The sequence below is a fragment of the Anopheles moucheti genome, chromosome 2, assembly GCF_943734755.1.
Source record: "Anopheles moucheti chromosome 2, idAnoMoucSN_F20_07, whole genome shotgun sequence".
Lineage (NCBI taxonomy): Eukaryota > Metazoa > Arthropoda > Insecta > Diptera > Culicidae > Anopheles > Anopheles moucheti.
In genome coordinates, this window is record NC_069140.1 from 26,701,103 (window position 1) to 26,724,619 (window position 23,517).

At 45.5% G+C, this 23,517-nt stretch overlaps 3 protein-coding genes across 3 annotated transcripts; 2 read left to right on the forward strand and 1 right to left on the reverse strand.

Moving 5' to 3' along the window:
• LOC128298569 (uncharacterized) lies at positions 1-1,257 on the reverse strand. Its single transcript, XM_053034336.1, has one exon. The coding sequence runs from the start codon at positions 1,255-1,257 to the stop codon at positions 1-3; it is 1,257 nt and encodes a 418-aa protein (XP_052890296.1).
• A 3,180-nt stretch (positions 1,258-4,437) lies between these two features.
• On the forward strand, positions 4,438-5,229 carry LOC128298490 (uncharacterized). The gene has a single exon (XM_053034240.1). It carries the CDS (start codon positions 4,438-4,440, stop codon positions 5,227-5,229), a length of 792 nt encoding a protein of 263 aa, XP_052890200.1.
• A 15,249-nt stretch (positions 5,230-20,478) lies between these two features.
• On the forward strand, positions 20,479-21,550 carry LOC128305212 (uncharacterized). The gene is made up of 2 exons (XM_053042599.1): positions 20,479-20,914; positions 21,243-21,550. The coding sequence occupies exons 1-2, from the start codon at positions 20,479-20,481 to the stop codon at positions 21,548-21,550; spliced, it is 744 nt and encodes a 247-aa protein (XP_052898559.1).
• The last annotated feature ends 1,967 nt before the right edge of the window (positions 21,551-23,517 follow it).

Sequence of the window (23,517 nt, forward strand, 5' to 3'; positions counted from 1 at the left end):
TTAAATGTACTCGAATAGTTCATCCATTAGCTCTATCAAATGTGTCCTGTAGCTTTCATCTGCCTGAAAAGCCTTTACGCATACCCACACCTTCTTATCCGGCATGAAGCTTGCCGTCGTTTGCAAATCTCCGAAAATTTCCTCCAGAAACCGGCTCGGTAACGTCACCTCACCACTAATTATCGTAGAGTGAATAAGCCCTGCCAGACGATAGTGCTCGCAGCATCGAAGGAACGTTTCACGAGGGAAAATATCACTCGCGTTGAGCTGATTTCGCTCCAACATCACCCGAAAGCACCTGTAGTAATGATCTAATAGTGAGGGCAGATGCTCATCCCGCATTTGACGGCTTGTCGTGAGATACAGCAACAGATTGATGTCGTACGCCGGAGGCACATAACGCGCCAGCTGATAGTCCACCAATGCACAGCCAGTCGGCACCCCTTGTTCATTGCACTTGAACATGATATTGTTGCACCAGAGGTCACCGTGGTTCAGACAGTTCCGGAACTCTTGCGATGGTTCCACATACGAATAAATCCTTCTTATCAGCGGTGCTAGATGCTCCAGAATGGTTTGCTTACGTGCGCCCTGCCAGTGTTCACATATCTTAACCAGCTCCGCGTACAGTTTGATAACATTTGCCACATCTTTCACTCTGGTGCTGGTCGGTGTTTGGACCCAACCATTTTCGTTGAGAGCGTTGGGAAAAAGCTCCGACAATCGTGCACCTCGCTGCTCTTCCAGCACGATCGAGCCCGCATGCAAACAGGCTAACGTTTCGAGAGCTTGCTGGACAAATGCTATTTCCAATAGGCCACTCGGACACTTGATAGTCGTATAGCCGTCCGATTTGAGATTATTCATGACGAGCATATTTTTACCCTTGGCGAAGATCACTCGCGGAGCCACCGTTCGCCATGGGCAGTAGCGCTGGATCGATCCCACCATGCACTGCAACACACTACTTTCCTTACGGAAGCTGCCCATTTCTTCGATGTAGTTCCGCAGCACCGGGTTCTCGGTGGGAAGACATTTCACGAAGAAACAGAGCTCCTCCGTTCGAACGCTTCGCTCGACGGTAACTTTTAGCGCATAATGATCCGCTAGAAAACCTTCCGGGCACGGGCTAAACGGTTCCAGCAGTGCCCGCACTACGCGGTACGTTTGGTCCGGAAAACTCCCACTGGACGACAAGTAATCGCTCACTATTTTTTGTAGATCTTCATCGGATAGATCTAACTGCTTTGCTTCCATCGTTAGGCGTATACTGAGTGCAACTGACCCGAATCAAACTAAGCAGAGTTAATTTAAGATTTACCTGAAATAGCATTTTAAATGAGCACTCACAGGTTACGAATGGGTCATCTGTTTGTAAAGCGATTTTTTGATAATGAGTTCCACCTACCAGCGGAAACAAGAGAACATACACTAACGATAAGGAAAAAGATTTACCAGCTTTCCAGTGGCGTGTGTATCGTGTGAACAGTATATCTCTTGTTCTTACCCTTATGTATGTACCCTTTAGTGTAAACACTACACCACAAGTTTTATCTACCCAGATTTATACCGGCTTTCTTAATTTGTGCCAGAGAGGAACAACACGTGCAGATAACAAAAGGCCAGGCCAGTATGGATACATGTACTTACCACCAATCGTTTTCGGGTGGTAAAATAATATATCAGGTGTCGTATGACTCTACCGCACACCAGATTTGAATTAAAATATATACTCATATAAACGCTATGGTTAAAATAAATGTCCATAGAAGAATTCAGCTCAATATTTCAGCCGTTCTGAACAATGCACAATAAATGGAGATATTTTTTAATGTTAGAACAACGCAAGCGTCTATAAAAAATGGAACAGAAGTCATATCAACGATTCGGAGACAACAAAGTGGTATTGTTTGAAGCAGATGATAACACAGTTGAGGCACATGATATCACGACGATGTAAGTCAGTATGATTTGGGAACTCTTGGAAGGAAAAGTTCTGAGTTATGTTTGAATTTACGTGACTAAAGCTCGAAAAATTGAACGACTGTGTGTTAATTCAGTCTTCAGTTTTCATTCACTCTTGTAAATATTACAAGCAGACTACTAGATCATTACGTGATGAGATCATTCATTCTCTCAGCTTTTTCTAATTCTCTTTTACAAAGATTACAATAATAATAAGATAAGGTAATAAGATTGGTCCCGGCCTTGAGCTGTTTTATTTACATCAAGGACCTTTCTATTGAGAGGAACTCTTTACCAACTATATTCTATTTTTCGTCTTTGTGACATTCCAACTTCAGAGATCATGTACTTTATTTTAATTTTTTTTATGTGTGAACGTTTCGGATACGATTTGAATTTAGATAAGAAATCAAAAATGTAATGTTATTAAACAACTTATCAGAATTCCTTATGAAGAACTTTATTTCAAATGTCTATTTTTAACTCATTAAAGAAGGCTCGCTTGATTTTACAGAAAGAAATCCAGCAAATTTGCCAAATTGTAAATACAATCTGATATATATCTTCACCACAGTGACTTATGTACCGACTTTTCTTTCCACCAACACATCTGCTTTCACTGAAAATGACTACTGTAACGACATGACATAACGGACACCTGAAAACACGTCGTAATCCACAGTAACGATCAATACTGTAGGTTTCGTGTCCCGCAATGCAAACAAAAGCAAACATTTCACGGCACGCCAGTAGGCCAGGGTCATGGGCCTTGCCTGTTAAATATGCAAAACACTTCCGGGGTGCATAAATGCACACTCCCCCTCCCTTCCTCGCTCCTCCATAGACTCCATCACAACTATCATGGCCCGAGTGACATCGAACTCTCGGTAACCCATCCCATCACACCGCTTGCGAGGCAAATAATAAATCTCGCTGAGTGAAAACTACTGTTTATCTGGTGGCGAAAAAAAAAGCCACAGCGCTTCAGCACCCCCCAACCCCATCTCCACGGTCGTCGGGCGCTACAGTCATGGTCACGGTCTGCAGGACGCGTGCTGCTAAACGACCCGCACGCCTGCTTCGTTCGGTTCTTCGCGGGGCCAAGAATCGAAAAACACGAAACGAACCGTCCGAACGAGCGAATTAAAAGTAAAAATCCGTTGCAAAAGCGCATCGAACAGGTGCGATGAACACGCGCTGCTACCAGTGCCAGTTACCATTTCACCAAAGCATTAGCTGGTGTTTGTGTGCATGCGTAACTGTGTGTGTGTGTGTGTGTTTGCGTGTGTGTCCTAGTGATTTTATGCCTACCGTTCCTCCTTTCGTCTAAATCCCGCCGGTGCAACTGAAGAACGCCTTCGCTTCATTTTTTCAGCTAGTTTTTCCTTTTCGCTTTCTGCACAGTTCCACTACTACGGCGGGGAGCATCCACCGGGTATGCATTTTCTGACTGCATCAGGGTAGCAGCGGTGGAGGAGTGGAGGAACGGTGTGATAAAGAGAAAAGTTTTGCATGTCCATTCGAAGGAATCAGAGCTCACCGGATCGGATTAGTTCAGTTCGACTTTTTCCACCACCACCACCACCACCACACGAACCTTCTTCCCGCTGACTATGTTGCCGGCACCGGAGCTACCAGCGTGCATGTGTGGAGTAACTCGGGGGTTTCTACCTTTTTTGTGCATAACTTTTCACCACAACATACCACCCTTCCTTCCTGCACCCTCCCCCAACCGCCCACTGCTCCAACAGAGATCTCCGATCGCTGTAGGCATGTTTACTTTTTGCATGTTGCACAAATTAGTGAAGCAGTTAGGCGAACAGCCGCCAGCACGGTAGAAATCGGTACTCGGAGATCCGCCTCGCGCCCACCAACCTCGGGCTGCTAATATCGGCCCAGCAAAGGCAAAATATCGGTAACGCTCACCAATCCGGAGCGCCGTTCCTGGTGATCCTCCGGGCGTGCAGTTCGTTGCATTGCGTGCCGAGCGGTGTTGCAGATGGATCTTTGCTTTCACGCTCCAAAAAGTTCTAGCAAATGCCCTTTTTTTTTAAACGTGAAGCGATACTGATGATGTCGGTGCAGTCAGTCAGCTGTTTGGTCCGAAATGCATGCAAAAGCCACTTGTGGGAGGATGGTTCGTCTATGGAGGGAAGATGTACGTGCATGTGTGTGTGTTCACGTGCGTTATCGCTTGGCTGGCCAGCACCGGGCCCTTACCGTCGGGCGATAAAATCTGGCCACAGCTCCTTGAAAGCTATCAGTAGTATAAATACCTTCGAGCGGCCAAGATCGGAAGGAAGTGCATCCAGTATCCGATCGATAGTAGTCTAGCAGCAGCAGCAGCAGCTTGATCAAGACCGTTTTGTGTGGCAACACAAGCAAAAGGAAGAGTTACGCTCTCCTTTTCGTCCTTCGTCCCACCCCACCCCCAACAAACAAACACCCCCCCCCCCCCACCCCCACCGAACAATGGTTTCGTTGAAGTTTGTGTGCGCGGTAGTGTGCGTGCTAGCAGTGGCCGGCCGTGGATATGCCGCCGAGGACGGTACGGTGCGCGCCCTGCGCAAAGTGTACTCGCTGTGCGAGGATAGTGACGAGCTGCTGAAGTGCATCAAGGTGCAAGCCCTCAAGCTCACCGACCGGGCAATCAAGCTGCCGAGCATCAAGCTGCTCGACGGTATGTCGATCGTGAAGAAGGCCGACGGTGGTGAATCGAGCAGCCGCGCCCTGAACGAACCGAGCCTCGGCGAACACGACCTGGCCAAGCTGTCCTCGGCCAAGATCGATGAGCTGCTGTTCCAGCGTGCCCAGCGCTTCATGGACGGACACCAGCTGCAGCTGAATGTGCCGCGTATGCTCGCGTCGGGCCAGCAGGAAACCGGACGTCTGGTCGAGGAGGGCCGCAAGAAGATGAAGAAATACCTCGGACCATTCCTCGCTGCAATGGCTATCAAGGGAGGTATCCTGACCATGGTCTACCACTCGATCGCCATCGTCGCCGGTAAGGCGCTCATCATCGGCAAGATCGCCCTCGTCATCTCCGCCATCATCGGTCTGAAGAAGCTCGTCACCCCGGAGGGCCATGAGAAGACGACCTACGAGATCGTGAAGCACCCGCACGTCCAGCAGAGCCACACCTACTCGTCCAACCACGGTGACTTCGACACGCACGAGGCTGGCCAGTTCCACCGCAGCTTCGGCAACTCCGTCGACATGGTGATGCAGGACCGTGCCTACCGTGCTCACGTCCCGAAGAACTAGAGCCGTTCTTTCGTGCGTGAACTGTGTGGATGATGATGACGACGACGACTACCCCCCCAAAAAAAACCAAGCAACCCTGGCCATAACCGCACTAACAACTACGAAAACCATGTGTCGCCGGAACTGGAATGGAGGAGCAGAGCTTCGATGCGCGAACACGAACGCCTGCCGTCCAGCCGCCCGTGCTCCCGGTGTGGGTGGGGGACAGCAACACAGGCGTCTGAACCAGGGATCAGAAAACAACCAAAACCCATCCGGAACTGCTGCGGTCTGCTCATAGAATTAAGCTCCCCGTAACTTCATCGCAAGATCCCACCCCCGGGGTGTTCGCCGATGGAGCAGCCACAGTTCAACGTGCGCCAAGCAACCTGAAGAACAGATTGACCCCTCCAATACCTTCCAATCAGTCAGAACGCACACAAACACTACACGCTCCAAAAACCCTCGACTCTACACGTCACACGAACACGTACACACAGACACACCCCCAACACACCATTAGACATGGCGCGGAAGCGAAACTGCCGATTGGCGCAAAAGGGTTGATGTGTTTTGTATTTATAATGATTAATTTAAATTATTTATTTATTAAATCCCTGATTCCCAAACGAAGTAACCCCCCCCTCCCCCTCCCACCTAAATTCCCAAACCCCCCTTCGAACTCGCCCTTTTCATCACCAGCTCGTGTTGCTTCCACGGTTTGCCCATGTCTTTTCCACCGTTGAAAGGGCTGGGGTGTCGGACCGGTCGGACCAACGGATGCGGGCGAATCTTTTGTCGTCTTCTTCCATTTCCGCGAGCAGACGTTGAAATGTGTAATTAAATCTCCCAACAAATCGAGCAAAATAAAGAATTATCATTCAAAAAATATGATTTATGGCGAGTTTTTTGTTGTTGTTGTTATCGTTCAAGCATTTCCGAAATAATACGGTAAGTCATAAAAGTAAAGAATAAAAACCGAATATAATAAATAATCGTAAAATGTAAACAGAGTAAAGAAGTTGGCAAAACATTAAAATCATCTATCCTCAAGCAGTAATCCAAGCACAAGCAAGTTACCCCAAGTGAATGGGCTTCCCAATATTTAACAACTTCGGACTTCAGTTTTTTGCACTTTTACCGCAATTAGATTAGAGAAAGTGAATGAACCTGACTTACACACGGGGCTACCACCGTCGATCCATTACTGCCATTAACTGCAATTTATGCACATTGTTCAGCGAAATATTTACATAAGGCACATTTACCTACTTCAACTAACAGCGCTCCGTTCTGTCCGAACCAAGCACCGTTTGTTTGTTGCTGAAATTAATTCCGTTCCAAGCGGGAAACTCTTACCAATTTCGCTCCCAACGCAAACCGTAACCCGGTCAAACAACACGACAACGGCACCGTTGTTTTACAGTACTGCCACGGACCACGAAACAAGTAGCAAAGAATGCCAAAACCCAGCACCGGACACACTCGGTTGCCCTTTCTGCAGTCACTTTTCCTTTCGCCAAATCCGCCGCGCATCCGTAATGAGTTTGGGCGCACAAACGAACGCGTTTGTTCTCCAAGCGGGGCCAAACGTCAAACGCTACCGGAACCGTTTGCAAGGACCCGCAAAAACCCGTGACCCATGAGCGTCGACCCACAATGACTCATAAATCGGCATCGGCGTTTGGGGTCGAGTATACTCCCCGCTTCCATCGAGATGGGCGGCTTTAAGGGCTTCGGCAAACAGGCCAAACAGCAATAAATCCGTCTCGGCGTTTCGCGAGATTCGCTCCCTTTCAAGCGGCAGGCGGTGTCCAGAAGGCCCGGTAAAAACGGGAGCATAAATCAACCCTCGTCGATGGGTGGTTTTGGACCGCGTAATGGAAATGTGCAAGTCTGCCCATCATTACTGCCCTTTCAAATTCAATCGCGCACAATTTAGGTGGAGCTTTGTGCGCTTCGGCACAACTTTCTACCATGAGTCGACCGCTCCAGTCCATCAGTGTCCATCGTGTGCCGGCCAGAACTGTCGTGCAATTCCTTTCCCTTCGACTGACTGAACTGCAGCGCCTCTCGTTACCTATTACATGCTTTAGTACATGCATCAATGAATGTACACTTTCAATTTCCCTTATTTTTTTGTCAAAAATCAAACCCCATACATCTTAATTTAAATGCTTTGAGTGTACAACCAGCCAGATCGGAACCTCCAACCGCTTTGTCAGTTCTGGACGATTTGACAAAGCATCACTTTTACCTTAATTTCAATCAACAAACCGTGATTGGAGCTTTCTCAGATGCTCGGATTTAATCTGCCTGTCAAATGATCCCGGTCCGATCTTCACTTGCCGCTGGAACGAGCTGCATTCCCAGCCGTCCAAACACCAACTTTGCACACTTTCTCATGGGCCGGCTTGGTGTTAATCGCTTGTTTTACAAGCCATTAATCTTGCAACCACGGTTTTGCTGTGAACCGATCGGTAATCAACGTTGACGAGTTGTATGCCATCGGGGACGATGCGCCTATACCTCCCATATGATCCTTTTATTAATGGTGTTTTGTTGCATGTAATTTCACGCGCGTAACGATCTTGGTTGAATCATTTATTATTTTATTAAATATAAACACAAGTGCGAATCCCTACGCTATGTCCCATTCACAAGCAACGGGGAAAATTAGAATTTTTTGATAGAAAATCTGTGAGAATGTTTGTATTCAAGTGAGTGCTTTAGAAGCGTTGACAAATAAATATAAACTCTGATATGAACAAAATATATCGACACTAAGGATTTTAACTAAATTGTTAATATTAGTTCATTTTGCCTCGAATTTTCATCATTGCGTTCTCTGTCAAATATCGTTAAAACATTATGTTATTACTATAACAGCTTATGGAATTCAATCGCTCAGATTCAATCAGTATTAGTGGAAATAAAATATAAAATAAAATATGTTTGCATGTTGAACATATTGAAGATGAGAAGATCAGCAAATTTTTGTGAACTTTAAATAAAGCCTTTAAAGTCAGGAACTATAAGAACCCCAAATCAAAGCATGAAAAAGTTCATTTCTCATAGGCGTATAAAGCTGCCCAGCACAAAGTCTCTTTTAAAAAATACAACAACAAGAGCTATTTTAAAATCCTTTCTCAACTTCACCTTCTGGCAGGGTGCCTCTAATATTCTTAATCAACAGCGAACTTTGACGCATTCTCCTACTTCCTGCCACCGTAAAAGCGTACTGACCATTCGTTGAAATTGCACTCAAATCTTGCGCCGATCGCTAAATTGACCTCCATCGAAGGTCATTAGTGTACCGGTCGTTTCAAGGTGCTCAACATTACCTTGTCTCCCACGATCAAAGACACACACACATGGCTTCTAGCTCAACCTTCATTACACTGCCAAGTACCCTCCCCGTGCACGTATGTTTTCGATTTCGTTTCACACGCCAACTCTGCAATCCCTAAATGACCCCATACCGCATGCAGTACCGCGCATGGTCGAAAGAAAGTGGCCGCGCAGATGGCAAACTATCCAACAAAACGGTTGTATCCGCTTTTCGCCCTTCAGCGCGGTTTTTATTTTCACCCATCAATGTAGCTCGGCCGTTTTCATCCAGCTCTCGCGGCATCTATCATCGGGGCGTTACAGATTGTTGCAAACTAGCCACCTGTCCGGGTGCTTGTCAAGCTCGCGCAGGTTGGAGATGCTGATGCGCTATCAACGGCACCGGGCACCAGCAGTGAGATGGAATGTAAATTAATAGTTATTCAAATAATGTAACTATCCTTCTGCATCATTTCCGACGGAAACTAGCTATCGTGCGCGTCGCGTGAAATAATCGCTCGGTAAACTAATGGTAGTTAAAGTGTGCATTGCGTTGGCCACTTGTGTGCAGTGAGTTTGACGAAAGTGAAACGGTAAAAGCATCATATGAAGATAGTTTCATCAACAAAATATCATTAATGATCAATTGAAAGTAAACGTTAAAAGTAAGGTGGTGATCATTATGAAATATGCTTGTTATGTTCTCCGTTTCGAGCATATAACAACATTAGGCAACTATATCAAGTTAATTTGTCGCACTATACTTCAAACAATACATGAAAATCGAATGAATATCTATAAAATATGCAAAATAGTTGTTAATAAATATATCAATAATACATAAATAAATAAATAAATAAATAAATAAGTAAATAAATAAATAACAAACACTAAAGGTATACTAGAAGATCTTCTCTTTAAGATCGTAAATCGCACTTTTATAAATTTTCAAGCCGAAATTAAAGCTCTGTTCCTTCATTGGACATTAAATTTAAATTAATTAACTATTTTTATGTGATTTTTATTGCTAGCTTATGCCTTGTTATATGCGACTATAACGAATTTTTCAAAGTTTTCCATTGTAGCTATTTAAGCAGTGCGAGTACCATGGAACAGCAGTTTCTCTTTGAACTTCAGCATGCTCTCTCATTACTGATGTACATAAAAAAGCAGGATAGGGTGAAAAATCATACTCCTTATTGCTAACATCCTTCATTCAAACAGATATTCGAAGAGCTTCCTGGTTAGTACAAGAGATCCCTTTATCCTATTTGTCCTTCATCATGCTCACCGTATAAATCATTCTAAAACATCCATCATTGAGTGTCTGACATTCCTATGCAGCTCAATCTCACAGGAACACACTCACATCCATGATCACTTTCCCTCTTCGACCATTTCGACCGTCCATCCCAACGCCCACAACCACTCGATCATGCAGCTGTGTCTGTGATGGCACACACGAGTGTGTTGCACTACATTCTTTCCTGTTCACATCCCTCCGGCCACCATTTAATGGCATCCCGTGGGAGTCGTAAACGCTGCCACCATTTATAACCCCCAAGGAAACACTCCGGACATCCCGAACGATGAGGTCTAGGGCAGCAATTTGTAAGGAAAAGCTAAATGATCCACAATCGCCGCAGCAACAGTGCAACAGCCAAGTGTCAAAAAGGTGTGTATGTAGTACCGCACGACTGCATGGACTGCAACAGCCTCCCAAACAACGAGTTTCCCTCCCGGACGGACTACCCCCGGAAGGGCGCACCACTTTCTCACGTGATCGAACGGAACGAAAACGCGGCCATGAATCGAAAAAACCTTCCGGCCAGAACGAATTACCGGTCGGTTGCTAAATCGTTCATCATCTCTTCTAGCAAGTGGAGGCTACTTCCTGCAAGCCGGAGGACGATTTTAATTTAATTTTCCAATCGGGTGCCTCACCCGCACCTTCGCACCTCGGAGCACGCCCATCAATGAAACGGAGCGCCGTCATTGTTTTCGCCCTAGTCGTTTTTCGGAGAAAGCACTTTTTGCCTCGAAAATTTTCAAACGCCCGAGATGACTTATTAAATTCACATTTAAACTAAAGAGGCAAAAACTGAAACTCGAGGGCGAATTGTTTTCACAAACGTTACCCACACCCGCCAGCGCGTACGAAAATGTTACTTGCTTCGCAACGGTAGTCTCGGATTCACCCATTAACTGTGCCGGTTGGATAATTATGACGGATTTTTAGATGCATTAATCGAAAACGATCCATGTCCCCTAGTAGCCGGCACACTCAAACCCAGCACTGCTATGTTTCTGTGTTTAACCTCGCACGTTGGTCAACACTACACCAACCGAACGGCCGTTTCTGCCCGTTTTGCGTTTAATGGCGAGAGAAAGCCATGTCCTACGGTAACATAATTGAATTAAACTTTTTCGGTGTTTTTTGTTGGTGTTTTATTTCCTTGCCCTTACACACCTGTGCCCACACACCTGACCTGGTCCCAGGTGCGTTGGGTGGAAATTTTTGGTAGCAACAGCAGCAACATTGTTTTTATCTGCATGCGTACAAGCGTATCGGTTCCAGGCGAGCACTGCTCAGTAATGGTGGGTTGTAGTTTTCCTTTGTAGCGGTTTTTTTTTGTTTCCTCTTCTACACACTAGACAGTAAGACATTCATCCGGTTTTGTGCAATACATGTGTTTTCCGGACGATGGAAAAACAGCAGGACCAGAACGGGAAAAAGAGGTGCAAGAGTGTGAAGGAAATGAAAATGATTTTATTGTTAATAAACTTGCTTTTTCACCACTTCCGGTGATTGGTTTATGTTCTGTCAATGCTCCAATGTAACTTTGAAAATATTTTAGCAAATTCCAACTCAAAAATAGATCAGCGATCTCAGTACTTCGTTGAAATAATCAGCATAATTATTGAAATCATAAATGTTCTTCTGCGAAAGCATTATTGATCAAGGCCTTAACATCATTAGCCACAGTGCAATCTTTGTCACTCTGACATATCTCTTGTAATATTTAAAAATATTTAACTAAAATTTATAACAAAGTTCGGAATAAACATTATTTCTTCTTCTTCTCTACGAAGAATTCGCTGTAAATAAACCATATAATTATGAAAAATAGGACGTACAAAAGCTGATCGGTCAAGCCCTGTAGAAAGACATCAACAGCCACACAGACAACGAACCTTTCAAATGCACAATGACAGCTATGTTATGTTTTGTTAACCTTCCGAATTAAGCTTTAAGATATTTGTTTGCAATCAATTCCTCAATACAATATACACTCTAACCCCAAAACATATCATCTAACATATAACCCAACTAACCTCTTTCCATCAACCCACATAAGTATGGCAAACATAGTAGTTCTGCTACTGCAACGGTTGAACGGTGCGTTCAAGCGCACTCCAAAGACATCAACAGCCGTAGCGACAACGAACCTTCTACTTCATACTTCAAAATTATTCCCTTGTGCCCGTTCCCATTTTCCCGTGCTACTGTGCCTTTTCCCACACGATTCTGGCATGATCCGCTGTTCGGTGTATGTCTAACATTTCACAAATTAGTAAAGAAAATAATTCTACCACTCCTCCTCCACGAGCTACATTTTTGCGTAGCGCACGTCCCTTTCCACTCCAGCGGCCGTGCAACCAAACACACTCATGCACGCCTGTGAATCATACATTCGCGTCGGTTTATCTCATACGAACAATCATTGCTTCTCACATTAGATTACCAATCATCCGCCAGGAACCGACGTGCCAGCCGCCGGAAGAAAGCAAAACGGGAAAATAAAAACCCCCAGCCTCATAGAAATGGTACTATGGCCCGTTTGCAACCTGCCCCGCCATGCCATCGCACACCACCTTTGCCGGCCTTTGCGAAAACGACTTCATACTGTACCAACACACCGCACTCGGTGATTGTGATTGCAGTGACAACTAGGTTGCACTTTTGAGTTTTGAGAAGGGCGATAGAGAGAGAGTGAGAGGGCCTCCACGGGGGGATTACAATCGAGTGTGCTCAACATTAAACCACATCATGATGTGGTTGCGCTGGCCCCAGTACACAACAATATCAAATCCAGGACGCTTCTCTTGCCGGAGTTGAAGAACGGAGAAAGATAGATAAAGTATCCTTACGTCTTATCAATACTCGATACAAACTACCCTTTGCGCTATGTTTTGCCTGCAATCACTGGTGTACACTCCACCCCCAAACCCTCGTTACGTACCACGTGCATACCAACCAGGTTTCGTACACGGCAAAGTGCATCGAACCCATTCCCTTGCAGCATCACAAACTGCAGCATTGTTTCGCGACTTTGACACACTTTTCCGCGCGAACAAAAACGAGTTCATTCCATACCGTCGACGAGAGTGGCATTAAGGGCTTCCCCTTTCCTTCCCACAAATACTACCGCTCCTTACAGTTCACCCGCTTCGTAAGCTGCATCCGCAGGTTCAAAGGTAACTGAACTGAACTTCCGAACGTCGCTCGCGCAAGGGTTCAAATCGATTACCTACGCGTCATAGCTCGGATCGGGCAGTTTCTTGGCACCATCATCGAACGTATTGCTGCCGATATGCGCACATGCTGCACTGCACCGCACACTTCCGTTTGATTTTCACCCATTCCCGTCCGGTATTCGCATGCAGCCGACTGTGCTGGTTCGACCCCGCGAATGTGGCATTCGGTGGAAATTTCTCCACCGCACAGTGCATGATTTATCATCGCAAAAAGGCCGTACCCGCACCCGTTAACCCTGTGCAGTGCTGATAAATCGCTGATAAAATGTCGGCGCACCGTGGCCGGCGGAAAGTTTGCCACTGGTGAACCTCGATAATAGGTGGGTCCGATTAGTGGCCTTTCGTCACAAAAACGGGGTAATATTCGGAACGTAGTTTAAATTGTTGAGGCTTTATTGGTCACTCAGGAAACCATATTGTCTGTAACGTGTAATTTTAATAATTTGCACTGTTTTCATAAATAAAATCTGCAGCAATCCACTTGTTTAATTTAAAGCTCCTAAAGAATTATATTAAAATCTCCATTAATCCTTAATTCTAACAATGTTTTTCTTTGCGAAATCCCATTATTTTCATTCCCAATCATCTCGGAACTCGGCGAACAATTTCTTTTTCGCTGAAGAATGCCAAACACGTGACCAAGCGGCAGGAAAATTTCTCTCTCTCCTCTATTCTGCGTGAACACACTCCACAGTGACAAATGATTTTCACCTTCGATTCGTGCCAGCGAACTATTGCAATAGCATTTTGTTTTTATCTTGCCGAGGTGAACGAACGCGAGTCTGGGGTCATTCGTAATGTGATTAGCCAAATGAGCACAATAATCGGGCGGGTGACTGGCGAGGGCTGAATGAGTATGTACAATTCGATCGGGACGCCTTCAAACTGGCCGGAAGTTTAATCGGCAGTATGTTTGACACGAATCTTCTATCAACACGGTTGGCCCGCCATACTGTGCGGCGTAATGTTGTTAGGTTTTGCGTTCCTGCTTTCCTTTATTACACTCACGACCTGGACCAGGGCCCCGTTTCTATAACAGTCAACAGCCGCCACAGTGGTCTACGTGCCTGCCCGTGTGTCAGAATGACAACGAAGTTGCAGTACTTTCTCCCGCCTCTGTTCAGCGGGACTAGCGGGAACATTCCGATCGCCAAACAATGGCATACCGCAATGATGAAAGCAATTGGTTCACCCACGGTCAGGCTCGTCGACCATCAGCGATCAGAGCATTAATTGTCACGTGTTGAAGCGAATGAATTGATGGGAGGTGTATTTTTTTTTTTGCGCGCGTTCTCTTTGATCACCCTCACGATCATGCTTCGATCCTTTCCGATCGGTGCGCCTTTCGATGAGTAGAGTGTTTGAATGGTGATCGTTGATCCTCACTCTAGAGCAAACTTCTTTCCACCTTCTCGTGAGCGTGATAAATGACGCACGTCCGAAACCGTCACCATACGACTTCCATTGTTACTTTCATTCGCATCGGAGCGGAAAATATCCGAAAAAAAAGCTCAACGGACAGGAACACTGTCGAGCATAATGTGTAACATATGTTTCGCTCACGTGCAACCAAACCCATTCACACCCCTCCTGATGCAGTGTTTATGCAGATCGTTTATCCGATTCGATCCGCCCGGAGGATGGGTTTGGTTGGCGTGAAAAAGAAAAGTGAAAACGCAGCCCACTTCCGTTTGGTTGGATTTTCATGTTTTTCCAGCGTAGTTTTTTTTTCGTTTCTCCTTTATCGAATTAGCGAAAAACTCGATCGGCACCATCCCGCAACGCCGATGTGGGCCGAAAATTTTCCTCCGTTTGTTCCGCTGGTCCAAGTGGTCCAAGCGGGGGAGGGGATTGTGTGTGAAACGGGACCGGGTTGCGTCAGAGGGAAAGCCGACATTTGCTCATGATTTTTTTTCATTTTCGCCCCATACGTTAATTGCCCATGATCACGGTCGTGGCGTTTCGGTCTGTTATCGGTTTAATTTTTATAGGTGAGTCCAACGGACAACCCACAAACCAAAGGGAAAACGAAGAGGTTTTTCCGGGTGCCAAATTAGGGTGAAATTTTTTCAAGAAAGCTTTTCCACTGCCAAGCGCCACCCATGGTGCGAAACCGCACACACGCACGGTCGTACAAAACGCACGTAGAAAGGTGAACGCTGTGCGGGGGAAGATGTGTATGGGGCTATTTATTTATTCGCAATTAGGAGCGTTTGGTGCCATCTGGAGATGCAACAATCAGGCGTGCAAAGAGGTTTCGATTTGTGATTGAAAAGAGTACAATTCATCCATAAATGCTGGCCAATCGAAAGTACTCTACGCGATACTGCGTCTGAGCGTGTTTCCCAGCGGAAGAAAGAAAAGGAAAATGTCTTCTGCTTCCGCAAGCATTATTACACAGCAAATCCAACAACGAAACGCTCAAATCGAGCAACAACCCGCGCCACCCTAAGTGACCGAAAAGTGGTCTAATAATTGCAAACTCTTTATGGAGCGGCTGTCAACAAAATGGCCCAAAATCTGGTACCCGTAATCACGTTGGTGTTTGCTCTAAATCGTGAAGCACCACCACAAAACGATCCAAATCCGGCTGTCACACATTGCCCGCCGTGGCCGTTTTGGAAAAGGGAGAGAAAAGCGATACAATGATGTCTGATGCTTATCAATATTTAGACAATTTCGGCTCGTAACGCTCTGGGGAACGAGCCGTTTGCCGATTATTGTGCTGCTAAATTTTTGTACCGATTATTTTCCACTTTGTGCGTTTGTGCCAGATCGTTGTCGAACAGTTTTGGAACATTATTAAATTATTCTTTCGTTTTGTTTTGATTTTTTTTATAGCCTGCTCGTTTCTTTTTCTTTTCCGGACACAATTTGGACAAATTTCCACGATAAAGTAGGTCTCGTTTGTGAGATGCTCCTGTGAGTCATCAAACATGTGTTGACGAATAAATGCTGGTCGAAAGTTGGTCAAGCAATCACGTTTTTTCCCTTACAATTAACACTTACTATTCGGAACAATGTTTGGCAGAAAAAAGATACGCTACTTACTTGAAATTACGCTACATATTTGATTTTTTATTTTACTGTTATTCTACTATTTATTAATATTTATTTCACTTGTCGTTTTAAAATTATTTAAAAAAAATTTCAAATCTTGTAAAGGAATAAATGCTTAGAATAATACACCTGAGAAGGGGGTCATTAGTTTCACAAATTATTTAACTACGATCTTACAGCATTTTCCACTTGAGAGAATGAGAAATGAGAAAGTTGTAATCAACATACTTGAAAATAATACAAAAAATCTTCCAAATTGTCATTTTTCCTCGAATACCCTGTATTTGCAAAACAAACCCTGCAGTTGTGTTCAAAGCCAAAATGATTTCCTGTTCCCTTTTCCTCGCACGCAGTTGTTAAATAAGCTGAATTCTATTTTGCATCTTCTCCCAAAATCAACTGTGAATCTCACAGGACGTTTGATATTAAAGGTCGTCTCAAAGAACAGCCGTAATGGAGAAATTCAGCTCGTTAAGCATAGCCTACACACGAAACTGGAAACGCTTCTTCACTAAATCATCTTTTGAAAAACGAAAGTGGAAGCAGTTTTGCACATGCAAACATACGATACTTGACATCAGATAGCGGTACTAGCTCAAACTAGACTGGTAGTACCTGTTTTCGCTGGCCACTTCTAAGCAACAATCGTCCCACAGTTACAACCGCGCGCCACTCAACAACCAGCAGATTCCTTCCGAAATTCCCTGCCCTGTGGTGAAACGGACGCGCGAAGGTCCGCCAACCGAAATTTATTATTCCCGCACGCGAAGCTGCAGGAACTTTCCTGCACACATACACACTGGGCAGACACATCTGCGAGTTGGCGACGTCTGCATCAAGACTCCAGGGGAATCGGGGGGACCGAGATTAGGCGAGAAAGATTATTGCTCTCGGCCGCACTTAACCATGCAGCGCGATGCGATCGCACGGGGTGAAAGTAAATCTAATAAAATTGTAATTGTTAATTTCAAGTGACGGTCGCGGACGACGTGTGCGATTGTGCGACCCTTTGCACCTACCACGCTCTTTGCCCACTCGTAGGCCACACAGTGAATGGGGTAGCGTTACTCAAGACGAACGGACGCATCCTTGGAGCAGCCAGTGCCGGTGCCTTAATGGTAGGTGCGCAATGATTAAAGTTTATGCGTCCTGAGGTCCTCCCTTTTAGGATTCATAAATTATTGATGAGCAATCCACAGTTACGGAAAATACGGATTTGATTGCAAAAAAAAAATCAAATGCCACCAACAAACTAATCGCTGTGCGCAAATGAAAGTATTATTGGGAAAGGTTTCGTCACGGTTGGCGAACAAGTGGCGAACGCTTATTCCGGAAGTTGAACGCCTATATGTATTATTTCAATTTTAGATACGGTTTGCCCTTCACAACTTGAGCCAATACTCTCTCCTGTTATGGTAAAAGCACATGACATAAAACACAATTTATCTAAGCCTAAGACAGCTTATAAAATTAGTATTCACATTAATTAGAGATTACGTTTGAATGTTTTGAGTTTACAAAAATGCATGTAGCATTAACATAAAATATACTTTTTTCCAGTTTAATGGTGCTTGTTCGAAATATACAACCCAGTAGTAAGATGCTTGTGACATGACTATTAATTGGCATACAATTTTATTTCTTATTATTATTACTTCTTCTTTCTCTCTCTCTCTCTTCTTGCTGTAAGGACCTAATAGGTTTATCTTGCTTATTATTACTTATCTTACTTACCTTACTAAACTTATTTTATCATTTAACCGGATACCGGTGCTAGTGATGACCGAATACTTTTAAGAATTACTTCTTAAAGTTAGATTAAAAGGAAGTATTTATTCAGCAGGGTTGATAAAACTCATTTTTTTAATTAAAGTTCTCTGGAATATCTCAATTTTTTCTAAAGAAAGCAACATTTTTTATTTGTTTCCCGAATTTGGTCATTCTGGATCAATAAGTACTAGAAATTACGATCAATTTTCTAATTGCATTTAATTAGTTTTAATTTCATATGAAAAGCCGTCCAAATGCTTGAGAGTAATTCTTTCATATAAAATCTTTCTGCATCCAATGTTTGCTAATGTTTGCATTACAAATAACACAAAATAGACTGTGTTCCGAGCATTGAAGCTTATGTGTTCCCTTCATTTGTGCCCAAATACAATTAGAAAATATGTAAAACTTCTAAAATAGCGTGATAATTACTATGAACCCATTAGCTAGCATATCTGTGAGAGTTAAAATGTGAAATGAACCGTAATGGGCCAAGATAGATTTAGCTGTAACTGGTGCTGTTTTGAGAAATGTTTTTCCCTACTTTCAATTAGATTCACGATCTTGCACACCACACACGTATCAATTATCGTACTTACACGTAAATTCGTCTGCTGCGCCACCATACCATCCGCGGGGAAAACTGCCCGGAAGGAACGTGTGCCTTCCCAGCGCCAAAACGAACCGCAATGCCGTTTCTTACCCGTTCATTAAGCACCAACAAACAGGTTCATTGCTTTGACCTACCGAAAAACGCATTAAATACGTCGCGGTAAGCTGCCGTCATACCCATAAAGCCCCGAAGCGCTTCCCGCCCGATGGCCGGACTCCAGCACGCACTCCAGTTGAAACACACTCACCAAACGTATGTGTGTGACTTTCTTTGTCTAATAAAATGAAAATAAACACCGGGCCCCACCTGCTACATTTCTGCTCCTTCCTACCGTTCCCAGATAATAAACGCAGGAACAAAAAAAGCGATAGCGTTGAGGTCACCAAATTCATTACTTCCCTTGGGAGCCCTCGAAGGAAAAGCAGGGCGCCAGAGCAACAGAGCTCAAGTTAGTCGCGCGTAGAAAAGGAAGGCAAAGGACGTCGAACCGTTTTTTTTTTCTTACTATGAGAAATGTTTAGGGTGAACAAAAACCAGCAACAAGAAACAAAAAAACGTAGCTAAAACTATGGCAAGCATCTCATCATGCGAGTGTGCTTTTATGATACCGTCAGGTGAATATACTCCGACGCTTCAAGTTTCCACCAGCCAACCATCCCGCCACTAGCGTTCGTACGGAAATAAATCACAACCATTTGCCACAACCGGTGAAAAGTTAAATATTAATTATTCATTCCCCCCAGGATGGACGGGTGGTGGGATACAGCCGGTCGCGGTCTTATGTCAAGTATCAATGTTTCCACTTCGCTCGTGCACTTGCATGAGTCATTCTTGGGCAGGAATTTTCACTCCACCGTTAGTTTTCCAAACCACCCCATTGGGCTGGAGCGTCACACACAACAACAACAACTACAAAAACAGGTGAGCATTCCACATCGAAAAGGAAAAGTCATTCCAAAGGCCCTCCCCCAACCGCCACTCAACCCTCCCCATGACCCCTTGCACATCGGGGGAAGGAAATGGGCGACTAATGCTGGCGCTGGGAGACCATAAAGATATGTCTGTGTGTGGGTATATGCAAAGTGCGCAGAAACAAACGATCGTATGCGATCACACGCGCGTGCTGAAGTACTAGACACATCAACCATTTCAAAGCCATAGGGACTTCGCGTCCACCCCTACTTCTGTTCTGCTGCCCCGAAAAACAAAGTTTAGCCTGTACGGCACGGAAAAGAGAGTGTTCCAGGGTTTGCTCGGTGCTCCGGTGCAAACCGGGACACGCTTCGCTCCAATGTGGAAAGGTAAACTCACGACCACAAACGGCTCGTATGAAAAATACCCAACCAAATCCCTTCCAGAATGGGACAGCACACACGGGCATGCCGATCGTTTTGTGCATGGTGAAAACTATCCGTACGATTTTTCCCACCGTGAAAAGCGAAAACACTCGCCCCATCACACTCGGGCCTCGTGCGCGAACGGCTAAAGCGAGACGGAAAAAGGTCGGAGTTCTTCTCCACTTCCGCTCCGTGCGGCCAAAACCACGCGCACACACACACGCGAGAAAACGCGCGAAAAGGTTCGCCCTTGCTCCAGCGAGATTGAACTTTTCGTCCGCAGACGCGCCCGAGAGTGAGAAAGATCCGTACGGCGCTTTCTATACGCTTGCTCACTCTCATCGCTGTCACTCACGCGGGATCGCGCGGGAAAAAGCTCACCAACCGTGGTGGCGTGTGTATAAATATGACGTTACCGTTGCAGTACAGCATCAGTGATCTTGCAACCGGCGATCGTGCCTGAACAGTCTTGAACTCGTCTACCGCTGCAGAGCGCAAAACCAGTGCCAGGACATTACGTGTCGTTCCGGACATTCCGCGTTCTTTGAGCTCTTTGTGTTTGTGTGCGTGTGGGTGTACGTGTGAGTGCCTTTTTGAGCAGTGTCTAGTGCCGTCCGAAAAATGAATCCATCCACGATGCGTATCGTCTTTGCCGTTGTGATGCTGGTCGGTGTGGTTGCCGCCTCCACCGAGGACTACCAAAGCCAAAGCTTACGGGCTATCGTGCGGGTGTACGACGAGTGCTCCAAGGCAGAGACCGGGTTCACGCCGTGTCTGAAGAAGCGCGCCATTACCTTTATCGACCGGTTGTCCCGTGTGGATGCCCTTGCGCTCGGTGATCTTAAGATTGTAAGGAACGAGCGATCGGCGACGGAACAAACCAAACCACTGACCGAGGCCGAGCTCGAGCAGAGTTTGCCCCGTGGACTGGAGGCGCGCGATGAGGCACTCACCAACATGCTGCTCGAGAAGGTTGCCGGTATCTTCAGCAGCCGTACGGTGCAGGTTACGCTGCCGAAACTCTCCAGCGAGGAACTCGGCCGTGGATTGGAAGAAGGTGAGCTGTTCCGATAGGAAAAGTGTGTTAGAAGTGATGTAGCATTGCAAAGCATCTAAATTGAATCGAATCTCAGAATTAAGAATCTCTTGGAATTTAAGATCCCCAGGAACTGTCTGTTTGAGTGTTACAAGTCAGACTTTTGGCACTGTTTTTTATCATTTCTCACTATTACGGCACCGAAAGAGACTAGGATCTCTCATTTCTTCTCTAGGAGTCATTTAAAGTGATGACTCCAACTTCAAGAAGATCTTATTTTTCTACACCTCCTGAACTTTTACTGATCTCCACTGTCCTGTTGTATCTTTCCGGAATTCTTGATTTGCAGGCCGCGGCAAGATGAAGAAGATGATGAGCATGATGATCATGGGCTTCATGATGAAGATGGCAGCCATGGTGCCGGTCGCAATTGCCGGGCTCTATCTGCTCGCTGGTAAGGCACTGATCGTGTCCAAGATCGCCCTGCTGTTGGCCGGAATCATCGGACTGAAGAAGCTGGTCGCCAGCAAGCAGCAGCACGGAAGCGGCTGGTCGAGCGGTGGCTCCGGACACGGTGGCTGGGATCGACGATCGGCCGATGCAGCGGCGATCGCCCAGAACATGGCCTACAGTGCGTACGCCAAGAACCAGGCGTAAAACAGACCAATTTCCCTGGGAGCTCACCACCCAACCATCATCACCATCCCCGTACATTAGTTCTTTCATCACCGCGAAAACAAACAAAAAATCACCATCGTCCTCCTTTCCTTCGATCATCTCAAGACGGCCCACAAAACAGACGCGGACCGCGTCTAGAAACATATTTATTTATTTATTTAAGTTATTTAAATTATTTAACGTTCGACCGTTTAACCCCCCGCGCTCGGTTAGGTCCTTGTCAGCCAGAGCCCGGCACACAAATTGATACACAAATGGGGAAAAATGTCTTTTTTCTTTCTGCGATCCCACAATCATATGTGGCGCAAGGTAACCTGCAGCTTACGATACATTCCGTCCTACACCCCCAGCGCGCCCTACCTCTCGCCCTTTTCTTCCTACCGTTTTCCCATTCGCAACGCGTGACACTTTTCTTCGCGGTGGAAAAAATGGCAAGCGCCAATCTGCATACAATCGTCTACGACCCGTTTGTTTTCTTATTCGTTCCCACATTGCTTCAATTCTATCAATCGTCTATCAACAGTTGACCCTTTGCATACTTTCTCCACTCTGGCTGGGTGCCCTTTTTAACTTTTCATCGCCCTCCCTGTATTTGCCACCATTTCTCTCGCCCTACCGTTCTGCCAAACCGCCTAGTAGAAAATGCTTTGCCACGCGATTTCAATCTCTTTATTCAATTGTTTCGCGCATTTTCACGCTCGCGCATCATCCCCGGGCCTACATTCCCACGTGGGACAGGCCTCTCACCCCCCAATTGTCCCCAACTTTCACTCCACGCTTATCTTCGCGCCACCATGTATCGGGTGTGCGATTTTTCCGACCTAGCACTCACACAATTTTCTCCACCATTTTCCGAACCATTGTCAATTTGCAAAGAACGATAGACGGTAGACACGGGAGAGTAAGGGGTGGAACACGCGGAGAAGGGGAAGGGTATCACAATGCGCGAACAAACATCTTTCGTGGCACTCGTGGCGGCAAGTAGGACAACAACTTTGGCGTGCGATCGCGCACATTATACGCGGCATAAAATGATACCGATGCAAGTTGCTGTGTTATGTTGTCGTTTTTTGTTGTTGTTGTTGTTGCTACGGTATGCCAGAAGACGACAACGACACACCAACAAACACACATGCATGCACGCACACATACACATAAACTCACACTCTTAAATGGCCGCCCGAGTTTCCCGAAGCGATCGTTGTGCCTTGTGCATTAAAAAACGAAGAGAGTAAAAACAAACGGAACAGCAAAAACAACAGTATCATAGCGCAGCAGCATTCAAAGATGAGCCGAAAATAAGAACAGAAGAAATGAAAACAAGAAAAAAAACAAGCAGCAACAACATTTGTTATACGATGCAGCAGCAGTGAGGGAAACTTCAAATCACAGAAATGCAACCAAACAGAGTCAAATCAATTACAGACACGCAGTGTTGTGTTTTTTTTCTCTCCTTTCGTACACCATTAGTCTCGCTTTTCACCGGTTTTCCGTCACATTTTCATCACCTACACCTTTTTGTCGGAAAATTCCCCAAACCGAAAGAAATCACATTACGCCCCCAAAACCATCTCACATAAGGTCATTGAACGGTGCATTATTTCTTATTGCTTCGTATGGTTGGAAAAGTATGCTTTTCCTCCCAGTTGACCCTGGCCACGGGAACAAAGCGTCCATCATCGCAAAGCACGAAATGGGCGAAATATCGCGTTCGAATATCACACCATCTAAATATGATGAGATAGATCTTCATCTTGCAGATTATGCAGTACGATCGCGTAAAAAGCTCCTTCACGTTCGTTAACGTAAATTTTCCGGGTAAACGAAGAAAAGGTGGAAAATAAAGATTCTCACCCCGTATCGCATCTGTACAAACTTCGCACACAACGAGTTCCGTATCGGTATGGGGCGATCGATCAGTTTCGCGCACAACGGGTACCCGCCAA